Source organism: Leptopilina heterotoma, unplaced genomic scaffold, assembly GCF_015476425.1.
Source record: "Leptopilina heterotoma isolate Lh14 unplaced genomic scaffold, ASM1547642v1 Lhet_152, whole genome shotgun sequence".
NCBI lineage: Eukaryota > Metazoa > Arthropoda > Insecta > Hymenoptera > Figitidae > Leptopilina > Leptopilina heterotoma.
In genome coordinates, this window is record NW_025110868.1 from 791812 (window position 1) to 803992 (window position 12181).

The 12181-nt window shown below is 24.4% G+C and overlaps 2 protein-coding genes across 3 annotated transcripts; one reads left to right on the top strand and one right to left on the bottom strand.

Moving 5' to 3' along the window:
* Positions 1-260: 260 nt before the first annotated feature.
* On the bottom strand, positions 261-1617 carry LOC122498599. The gene is made up of 3 exons (XM_043606403.1): positions 1352-1617; positions 509-666; positions 261-423 (listed from the first exon to the last, which is right to left on the bottom strand). Exons 2-3 carry the CDS (start codon positions 664-666, stop codon positions 327-329), a joined length of 255 nt encoding a protein of 84 aa, XP_043462338.1. The 5' UTR covers positions 1352-1617; the 3' UTR covers positions 261-326.
* Positions 1618-1980: 363 nt separating this feature from the next.
* Positions 1981-9177, top strand: LOC122498600. 2 transcript variants are annotated; one of them, XM_043606404.1, is made up of 9 exons: positions 1981-2504; positions 3498-3676; positions 4316-4555; positions 4781-5020; positions 5331-5426; positions 5808-6079; positions 6430-6814; positions 7400-7644; positions 8278-9175. In XM_043606404.1, exons 2-9 carry the CDS (start codon positions 3536-3538, stop codon positions 8438-8440), a joined length of 1782 nt encoding a protein of 593 aa, XP_043462339.1. In that variant the 5' UTR covers positions 1981-2504; positions 3498-3535; the 3' UTR covers positions 8441-9175. The 2 variants fall into 2 exon arrangements, with proteins under 2 accessions (XP_043462339.1, XP_043462340.1); XM_043606405.1 differs by lacking the exon at positions 1981-2504 and having other exon boundaries at positions 3520-3676; positions 8278-9177.
* Positions 9178-12181: the final 3004 nt, after the last annotated feature.

Consider the following 12181-nt stretch of genomic DNA (forward strand, 5'->3'; position numbering starts at 1 on the left):
TAACCTTAATTTTCTTTGGACCTTTGTCCTTTCTCCTTTATTATTTAGATTAAAATTAAAATCATTACAATTTAGCGAATATAGAGAATTTAGTTTAAAAAAAGAAAAAAAAACTCCCTTTTCTTGTATTTAATTTTTCTTCAATTTCTCCTGAAAATAAGGAATAAATAAACAAAACGATTTATTTTAATTCCTGTATATTATTAATAACAAAAGAAAAAAAGTACAATATAGGGAATTATTAATAAAGTAATGATAAATTTTTAACTTCTATAGTGACTTTTTTTAATTTATGAATCGTCTATTTACATTTATTGAAAATTTATTTAACGCTCTGCCCTCCTTTTGGCGATATTTTCAGGTGACGATGACATAAAACCGGATCTATTCAAACGTTGAACGGCCGCATGTTTATCGTATGTACTAAAAAGAAAAATATCTCATTAACTTCTCTCTTTAATTTGCAATCAATTTTAATAAAAATCAAGAGAGAATAATGGAAATTTACGCGTAAAAATCGTCATAGATTTTCCTTCTGGAATCCATGAAGAGAAATTTAAAAGCAACTCCAGCCACAATAGATGCTGAAACTGCTCCAATAATACCTTTCTTTATGTAGCTTATACACATTCCTCGCATTACTGGTTTTGCAATTGGACCAACCATCTAAAAAATCATTTTTTTAATTTACTCTGACAAAAACTCTTTTTTTTCATTAAAATCAAAAAAGTTTGTGCAAGAAATTTTCCTCAATATTTCAGGTTATGTACTAAGTTTCTTTTAATTATTAGTTCGATTTATAAATTGACTTTCGAATTGTTCAATCCAAGAATCGTAAAAGTTCTTCGACAATCCCTTCGAAGTAAGTAATAAAAACGAACACAAAAATATTGAGTAGCTTTTTGTTTTCGATCTTTTGTTGAAAACGTTTAAAAAATGGCGACACTCCGAGGTTATGTAGAAAATCAATAAAAAATACAAAAAAACAAAAATTATCTGCTATCAAATTGTTTTAAGTATTCTTATTTAAAAATATAAATAAATAGAAAAAAAGTCGAATTAAAAGAATAGAAAGTTCAGTAATAAAAATCATTCAGCAATAACTAATCATATTTACAACAAAAAAAAAAACAAATTTTTCAGATATTTTAAATATATATTTTATTATTATAAATAATGAAAATAATGGAAATAGAAAGAAAATATTTCCTTAATCGTAAAATAAAGTCTTCTACTCTGGCAACATTAGAATTATCATCCAAAAATAGTTATGTAATAATAGTAACAAAAATTTAAAGGGAAAAAAATTACTTTGACAGGTAGCTGATATTTTACCGGGTTTAACACATACCTTGATCTACAAAGTTTTCTTTCTAGTTTGCAAAAAATAATCACAAAGTTGAGAAAAACACCTCTGAGAAAAATGAGAATTGACAGGAATCCAAACGATGAGTAGTGATGAAGGAGAGGGAAATTTTTACCCCCTCTTTTCTCTCAGCAACGATTTTTGAAAAAACCAGATCGAATATAAAATTCAGCAAGAGAAATTATTTCCCTTCTCCTTCTCTTTTTTTCCTTGACAATTTGATGAAAGAGATGAAAGATAACAATTAACACTAAAAATCGATTTTCATATGTCAGGCACGAACAATTATTATTTCCCTTAAGTCCTTGAAATGGCGCGCTGTGATTGGTCGAGAGCTTATCATAAAAAACAATATTATTTAGTTTTGTAAATAAATTAATAGTTTGTTAAATAATTTTTTTTTGTTATAAATAGAAGCACTCTGAAAATTTGGATAATAAATAAAAAAGTTATTTATTATTTTTGTTTTTAAAATTGAATTACTTGGAGTCTTGGACAACTAAACTGGACAAGTGCCAAAAAGTCATTGTGAACAGTGCTTTATGTCCATAAATCAAATATCATTTTCCAACATTTCAACAATAGAAAATAGAAAAAATAGTGAACATGTATAAAAATTCGACACGAAAGTAAGAAAGCAAAATAAAAGGGAGTTTCTAAAAATAAAGATAAATTTAAAAAAATGTTATAAATATTTAAAAAGAAGTGTCAGAAGCAAGAAGTCATACTAAAGTGTCATTAATATCCTTTGTGACTGCAACCATAACAGATCACACAAAGAAAGAAAATTATATTGCGTGTTCGAATTGCATATGTGTTCATCAGTGCTTTAATCAAAAAAGTGTTGGTGTGTTCTTGTCCGTGCTTTTTTTTATTCTTAAATCGTTAGTACAGTTTGATGAAGAAGGCATTGATGAAAGTCAAATTGACGGAATTGTGATCGTGAATGGCGCGATATTTTTAATGATTTTTCGACTTCTTTTATTCCATTTCACTCCGTGAATGATAAAAATTGGTAGAATCCAAAAAATTATCAATTTGTGTGTGCGACAAATAATAAACAGGGAGTGCTAAAAATAGGAATCGAGATTATTTTTCAAGATTCCTGAAAGACAGCTGACGAATGTGAAACCGAGTGGTGAGTCTTTATAGTTTTTCCATCAGTACTTATGCACTCAAAGACATAATTTCTCGAATAAAATATATACGTGTTTACTGTCATTAATATCGCTTTCATTAAAGTTTACTGTTGGTTTAAATTTAAAATTACCAATCCATCTTTTTTTTTTGTTTTTATAATTGATTTCTTTGTTTTTGTTTTGAAATATGATAATAAAGTTTGATGGAAATTTGATAAAGAAACGTCGGTATATTTAGTACATTTCGTTTAAAACATTTCATTTGTACTCGTACTCTTAACTTAAATATCAATTAAATAGTTCTTTGTTACTTATTTTTCGTTTTTTTAACTCCTTTTCGGAAAATACATAAACAATGGTGTCTTTTTAGAAAAAATCCGAAATATCCCGAGTAATTTTGTTGGGGAAAAAAAGGGGTAAAAAATAGTATCTTATTTTATTGACATTAATAGATATAGCGAGTGATTGTGAAATTAGTTTTATTATCAACGCTTTTGACAGTCTAGTTTTAATTTACTGTTTTGTGGATACAAAAAACGAAATGAAATCTTTGCTTTTCATAATTTTTATTTATTTTTGTCAATATTTTAACAATGTGGAAAATTTCATTTACTAAAAAATCTGTTTTTTGTGTTTTTCGCGACTGAACATTCATTTCGAAGTATTTTTTTCAATTTAGTAATAAAACTTTCAATTTACATCAATTAGAACTTTTTGTGTAATGCCACGCAATTAATTATCTTTTGTTGGTCATCTTTCTCATTAAATTTTCGTGAGAGAATGAAAATAAAGTACTGAATAATTTAAAAAAATGACTTTATATTGTTTTTTTTTAATTTTCGATTCAATTTCATCGCAGAATATTAAATGGGAGTTAATATATTTTTTCGTAAATATTTTCTATTTTAGTTCTATTTTATTTCTATTTTAGTTTTTAACATCTTTTTTGGTGTTTTTTTAGTAAACAATTATAATTTTCTTCTTCTTTTCAGCACTGCAGTTTGGCAGTTGAGGATTGAAGGCAGTGAAAATGGATCAAATGATTGCTCTGAGCACTCAAAATCCATTATCACTGCTGATGAAATTTGGAATGATGGCGTGGAATAATACTTGCGGGATAGGAAATTGCTCCGGTCATGGAGAATGTCATAATGGCACTTGTCTCTGCGAGGTAATATATTTTCTTTTTATTAAAAACAATTTTTAATAATCAAATATAATGGAATGTTTCCCAATAATATTGATTAAAGAATTAGAAAGGTAAAAAATGGACAACCAAAAAAAAAACACCTATTTCGACATATCATGTTCAGAGTTCATTCTCTTTTATTTTTTTTCGTTCGAATAATTTTCAGATTAAATTTAATCTAAACCAGTTATTTCACAATTTAATTTTAAATACAATAGAATACTTAAAAAGACATTAAAGCACTGAGAAGGTTTTTTTTCGAAAGTCATTTAAAAAAATGTTTTTAATTACGTAATTTTTTATTTTACTTTTTTATTTTATTTTTTAACTTCTCGATAATTTGCAGTTAATGATCGAAATCATAATTTCTTTATTTATATTATTTATTATTTAAGTATATTTATATTATTTATCATAAATATATTAATATTATTTATCGTAAATATATTTATATTATTTATATAATAATTTGAAATGTCCCAATGTATTTAAATTATTATATTATTTATCATAAATATATTTATATTATTCATTTATAAAGATATATTTGTACATATTTATTTTATAACAATAGAAATAATAAAAGAAAGAATAGTTTTTGAATGAAAATTTTCTTTGCAGATTCAATTCGACGGATCAGAATGTCACGTTCCGAACTTCAGCTATTATATTGGATTTGCATCGATGTTTTTTTTACTTGCCTTCGTTTGTTTATTGCAATTAATAATGTGTATAGTTGCTGAGTGGCAAAAAATGAAAACCCCATCACTTTTGCGCGCCTGTCAAGTGACAACGCAAAAAGTTTTGTACTTTGTTGTTTTTCTCGCTTCAATAATTCGTGGTGCTTACTTCACTTCTCCTGTAAGTAAACATTTTTTAATTCATTCTTAAAATACAATTAAAATGTCCAAATGTTGTTAGAGAATAAAATAAGAAAACGATAGTTGAAGAAAATTACAATAAAAGAAAAAAAATTAAATTCAAATAAAGAAGATAAAGAAAAGTAAATTTGAATTTATAAAATAAACATTTTTTAATTATGGATTTTTTCAAATAAAATTATTTTTTCTTTTTTTGAATTTTAAGACTGCATTTGAAGAAGGATGGTCGAGAAGTTTATTGTCAGCATACTATCCATTTCTATTGAGTGGATCGTCGTTAATCGTTTGCTTCTGGGCTGAAGTATTTCACTTGCGTGATATTCGTTACGATAAGCCGCAGTTTCTTTCGAAATCATTTTTTGGTTTTCTCGTATTTAATGTCATTACATATTCATTACTGGTCGCTGAATTTGTCATCGTTCAAATGAACACGGACGTTGATACAGTAAGTAGAAATTTTTCTTTTTTTTTTTTTAGTCAATTATAAGAAAATTTGATAAAATAATATAATACAATTTTTAGTCGATTGTAAGAAAATTTGAGAAAATAAAATAATACAATTTTTTTGGTCGATTATAAGAAAATTTAATAAAATAAAATAATAACATTTTTAGTCAATTCAAAAGAAAATTTAATAAAATTATAGTACAAAAGATCTGAAAAGAAAATTAATAGATTTAAAATAGTTTCTATATCTGAATTTGTTCTCTTTTTAATTTAAGAAAAAAAAAATAAATTCTTTTCTGTTATTGCAGAGTTTCTACACACATGTCTTCAATGGCTGCTATGCTGTTCTTCTCTTTATTGTCGTCATATTTTTCCTGATCTACGGAGTCGAAGTCTTTTTCAAGGTAAAAATAATTAAAAACACTATACAGGCTTCACACTCAATAATTAAAAAAGTATTTTTAAAAAAAAGTATCAAAAAGTAGCTTTAATACTGAAAAAAGTAGTAAAAAAGTAGCTACCAACAATTAATTTTAACGAATAAAAAAAAATTGTTTTAGTTATATTTATTTATTTATTATGAAAATTACAAAATTTTTTTATTAAATATAAATTTCAATAATTTCAGATTTAAAATTAAAAAAAATTCACTTATCAATTAACTAATTAATAATACTTAAGATGGGTGTAATTATTAAAAAAAAAATTCGTTAATATTATTGTTATTGCGATAGTTTAATAAAATAAAGGAAATGATGGTAATTCTCAATTTCCTTTGTCTTTAGGTTCGAGGAGGCTTTTTATTTGAGGATCAAGTGACATCGATAGCGACAAAGAAACATTTACCGGGTGAGGCAGCTGGAACGGAAGAGGAAGTTGTGACTGCAAAATTATTCGAATCGACTCCAATGACCGGTGAAACGTTAAATCTAAAAACACACGTGAATACATCACAATTACATCAATCTAGATTCGGATTAGTTTTTCAAGCCTTTATGCTGCTCATTGTCGGTGGATTTCTCTTCAGCGAAATGCTCAGCGATATTTGGAAGACAAAGTATGTTTCTCGCAAAATTCATTTATTTCCACAAAATATAATTATGCTCATTATAATTATATAATTTTTCAATTTTTGTTCATATTTTTAAGTTTTTAAGGCATATTTTAATGCAATAATATTTTAAACGTATAAAGCATTTCTCAATAGGAAACATACAATTTTTTGAAAATTGATTTTACAAAAATTAATGGTAAAAACAATTAAGTTATAAAAAATTATAATCGAGATATTCTAATCTCAGAATTAATATTAATTCTACAGAAAGTGAAAGTCTATAGGAAGAATAAAGAAAAAAGATACAAATAAAACAGCGAATAATTTTTGTTCCCATTTTTTTTTTGTCACAGAGTTCCTGTTTATAGTAGAAATTGGCACGACGTCGTTTTCCGTGTAATTGAATTGGCAGTTGCCCTATGGTTTCCATGTGTCCTATGGAATTGCACGAGTCCCGAGAGATTATGGATATTAAATCCAAAGCGTCTCCTTAAGAAATTGGATCTCGATCAGGGAAAAATTGCCAATGAATTTGAATTAAACGACAAGAATTGTTCAGCCGATGCGGAATTATTAAAGGACGGTGCTTGCAGTAGTAGTGGTAGCAGTAGCAGCAAAGATTGTTGGATTTGCTATGATAATTATCGACAAGATGCTGGTCCATTGATTCAACCTTGTCAATGTCGAGGAGACGTGAGCGCCGTTCATCACGATTGCTTGCGTCGATGGCTCGTTGAGGTAAAATCTCAGTAATTTTTCATTCTCCTCACAATTAGTTACACTTCACTTTGTTTACCTTTTTTTTTCGTAAACAGAATCTTTTTTTTTTTTTCAAAGTTCATCGACGTGTTACTGATTTCTTCACATTTCGTTGCACCGCCAATTAGTCGACTTGTTTTTCTTTACTTTCCGTATTTTTTCTCTTTACTGGAAATTTTTTTTACTTTCCGTATTTTTCATTTTTCTTTCTGTACTTTTTTTATTTTCCGGACTTTCTTTACTTTCCGTATTTTTTTATTTTTTTCTTTACTTTCCGGTATTTTTCTATTTTTCGTTTTTTTTCTTTCTGTATTTTTTCTATTTGCTGTATTTTCTCTACTTTTCGTATTTTTTATTTTCTGTTCTTTTCATTACTTTCCATATTTTTCTATTTTCCGTTCTTTTTCTGTATTTTTTCTATTTGTTGTATTTTCTTTAATTTCCGTATTTTTTCTATTTGCTGTATTTTCTTTAATTACCGTATTTTTTCTATTTTCTATTTTTGAAATTATCTTCTATTTTCGGGTATTTTTCTGTTTAAAAATTTGGAAAAAATTTTTCCAGAGCTCAATGAATTCGGACAGTTTGTTTTGCAAAGTGTGTGGAACAAAATACAATGTTGAACATTCGAGAAGATTAGATTGGCAACACAGTTTGACACCTCGACATTGGCTGCAAACATTTGCCATTGTCACGACAATGTGTGGTTCTGCTGCAGCTGCTTGGATTCTTATTCAACTTGTCGAAAGTCCATTTATAAGAATGTTTTCAGCTGGCACTACATTATTAATTATTTATATTTGCATAAGGTATGTCATTTTAAATATTTTATATTTTATTTTTGCATTTCCAGGGCTCGAACCAGTGAAAGTTTTTAAAAATACGGACTTTACGAACCAAAAATGAAAAATTACGGACTATATTGCTTTTAAAATTCAATTATTATCTAAAATTTTAACTGAAATTCATTTTTATGAAATAAAAATCAATTTTTATTAGAAAATCCTACTAGAATTCAATTATTTAAATACAAATAAAATGCAAATAAATAATTTACTCAATAATTTCTTTAAAGGAATTTAATTAAAATTTTACTGAAATTTATTATATTAAAAAATTTTATAACAATTTTTGAAAATAATTGAAAACTCTTTGAAAAATTTTATTAAAATTTTTAAAAATACTTGAATTCCTGAAAAGAATTTAAATAATAATTTATGAAAATAATTGAATTTCTGCAATTATTTCCAACTTTTTCAAAATTTCCAAAATTATATCGTACAATTTACGAACTTTTCACCCTTTTTGAATAAAATTACGAACTTTCCGGAGCTTAGTTCGAGCCGTGCATTTTTTTTCAACTCTTTTCTCGCCAGATTTTTGCTTAAAAAACCAAAAAATTTATCTTTCTCTTTTTTAATTCTAATCGAAAATTTTTCCAGGTTCTTAAGTTTAAACACAGTCGATGCGTATGAACGTGCCAAAATTTCCTCATTGAATATCGTGAATGCAGACATCAATTTAACAACAAAATCGGATCAAGTTTCAATAATCAGTAATGTCGTCTGTGTTGACTTGGCAAAATCCGACGTAGCGGCAATTTAATTTCCTTCTAAATTATTCTCCCATCTTTAAAAAAAGGTATTCTTTAAAAATATCCCTTCAGCTAAGGAAACAAGGCTGAAAATTACGAAAAAATCGATTGACAACAGTAAAAAAAAAGCAAAAGAAAAAAAAATTTTACTGGATAAATTGCAATATCGGAGTGAAAAAATTGAATATTGACAGTTCAATTTTTTTTGGTTGAAGTACAAATTGAAAGACTTGATGAACAATGAAAATGAAAAGAAAATCATGGATAGTATTCTTTATATACTTTCAAAAAAAAAAAAAAATAGACCCCAGTATAAAGGAAAAAAATTGTTCCTTAAATCAGAATGTAGTGAGAGAAAAAAAAGGAAAAAAAATCTTTGCCTTTATCAAGGCAATAAATATAGCCTTTTATTTTTGTACAATCAATTATTTCAATCAATAATGAGGTCATTAATGAGGCATTTCTAAATTCAAGTCAAAAATGTATTTTTTATTTTATTTTTCTCAAGGGGACACGATTTTTCCGCAAATTCTACTTTTTATATGCTTTTTTTCTTAAGTATAATTTATAATATAAAAAGAAAAATTATTATAAGAGAAACGAAATTATTACACGAAACTTGAATATTCAGGAAAATTCGATTTTTGGAATCAAAATTATTTTTTAGTAACTTTAGCGAAATATCAAATTTAGTAAAATTATTTTTAAACTTCAATTATTTCGTAAAAATTAATATTTAATGAATATTCGATTATTTGCAAATAATTAACTTTCAGAAACGGTAATAAAAATTATTTTTACAATTAGAATTTATTAATATTTTATCAAAAAAAAAAAGATGAAAATTGAAATAAAGATGAAAATTAAAACAAAGACAAAAATATTATTATTCTTTATTTTTCTCTTTGTTTTTATTAAAAAAAAATTTATTGCTAAATTATTTTCTCTCAAAATTACAACAACAAAAAATTCTTAAAAAGCAAAAAATTGCGATAATGGAAAAATGAAATATTTTTTAGAAAGAAAAAAGTAGAATTTGCGTTTTAATAATCTTGCGCGAGTTAGAGAATTTATAAAAATGAAGAAAAAAAATGGTACTAGGCTTATAGAGGTTTGAAATTAGGACTATAATATATTGTAATAATGATCCAGCCAAAGTATAATTATGATTAATAACGAATCCTTGACTTATACGTGAGAATGTGATATATGAATATTTGAATTATTGTGCGTTCAATGCGACAGTTCATTTTAAAAAAATAATCATCGATATATTTAATTGCTTTTTAGGTTCATCGATTTTTTGTTTTTTTTTCATCTGAAAAAAAATTCGACAAAATAATTTTTTTGTGGAACTTTTTTTTTCAAAGTATCTTTATAACGTAGACGATAATACATTGAGCCTTCAATGTTGCATTTCTATAAATTATAGACTGATTAGTTAAAACTTGACACCAAACTTCGATTTTAGCGAAGAAATTCAAAAAATCGAATTTTATTTTTATTTTTATTATTATTTTTACTATTTTTTATTTTTCCCCTGTATTTTCTACTTTCTCTTCTTTTTTTTACTCTTTTCCTCTTTTATTTTATTACTTTTTTCTCTTTTCTACTTTTTTTTATTTTCTTCCTTTTTTACTTTTTCTCCTTTTTTTAACTTCTCTTTTCTATTTTTCGTTTCATTTATTCTATTTTTTTACTACTTTTTCTTTAATTTGTTCTTCATTCTCTTTTCTGTTTTCTTTTTCTTGTTGTTACAATTATTATTTTTATTCAAATTTTACTTGAAGGAAATTATTATTTTCTTTATTATAAATTATTATTCGATAAAATTTTATTATAAATTATTATTTAATAAAATTACAGTTTTAAATTTATTCATTATTTTTTTATTACAATCGAAGTCTAATGGAACGAAAAAATTTCCAAAAAAAATCACTCGACTGTTTTGCACTTGTTTCTGAGATGCAACATTAAAGGAACTATGAACAATCATTGAATTTTCATTTTTTTTTTCTTTATTTTATTATTCAAATATCGATCGTTTGTTGTTTGTTTATCGAACATTTTTTTTAAAAATACTCGTAATCATAAAAATAATATACGTATATATCTATAGAGACAAGTTTGTACCTTGTAAAGATATTATTAGTGATAACTATATTTAATAACTTTTTTTTTCTACTTACCTAAGTCTTAAATCGAAGGCAAAGAAAATTAAAATATATTTTCATTTTTTTACGCATTAAAAACTACGTTTAAAAAAAATTCAAAATTTTCCTGTTTTGAAAGCAAGAAAAATTTTTTCAAAAAAAAAGAAACTTTTCATGGCGAAAAATAATTTTTTCCAATCAAAATAAGAAACACATTTCAAACGAATAATACATTTAATTATAAATTATAATTAGATAATAATGAATACAATATTAATTGTTTATTAAATAGATAATTATTGTAAGTAGGAGTTTTTTTTTAAAACGTTTTTCCGCTCTCCCGCCCTTTATATCTGTAATAAGCCAATTTTTGAAGAAATAGTTGTTCGTGTAGAATTTCATTGTTAATAGAATATAAGAAAAAAAATTCAAAGCGATTATTCAAAGCTCGATAAAAATAAATTCTTTCATTAGAATTAATTATATAATAGGAGACAAATTTTAATGTTATTATATTCAATTCCTTCAAGTACAAAACGAGATACGAATTCTGACACGTCTTGAGAATTTGATTTCAAATTATACAAAAAATGTCTGGTACTTTTTTAAATTTTTTGTTTAAATTTAATTTTTTTAAACTTAATTAAGATTGCATAAAATTTAATTAATAATTAATCATAATAATAATATATAATTAAACATAAATATTTCATTGTAATATATTATATTTAAGGCTTACGTAAGTTATTACTATTTTAAAAAACCGAATAAAACATAGAGATAAGCTGTGATAATATAAAATGTACTAAAAAAAAACTCAGTAGAAATGTCCCTCAATAAATGCCATACGATTAAGTGTAAAAACGAAGTTTTTATTTACTTTTTCTTTTATTTCCATTATCCATATTTTTATTACTGTAATTATTATTCATGTTGTATTGAATTATTTATTATTTGTATTTTTTATTACTGAATCTAATTGATTCAACCAATTTTCAATCAATTTTTTTTTAAATCTAATTTTTATTTCGTTCAATTTAAAAATCAGTTTTAATTTGTTTATAAATTTTTAGAGAAATTAAAAATAAACATCAAATAATTATATTTTAGTAGACAAATTTTATCATGAATTGAAAATAATTGAAGTTTTCTGCGAAGAATTTTATTTATTTATACAAAACAAAATAAAAAATTTATGCAAAATATAAATTAAATTATTTCGTTGAAAATTTTAATTCATTTGAGAAATTTGTTTCAAATTTTACTGAAAATAATTGAATTAAAATCAATTATTTTAAAATCTTTCAAAAGAATTTTATTGAAATTGTTATAAATAATTGCATAATTTCCAGAAATTTTTATGTACTGAAAATAATTGAATTCTTTACAAGATATTTTCTTTAAAATTATTTTTAAAATTATTGAATTCCCAAGAAGAATTTTAATATTTATAAAAATAATTGAATTTTTCGTGAAAAATATTTCAATGAAAATAAAATTTTAAAAATAATTGTATAATTTCAAGAAATTTTATTAAAATTCTATTGAAAGTAATTAAATCCTTCCAAAGAATTAGATTATTTATACAAAAATTATTGA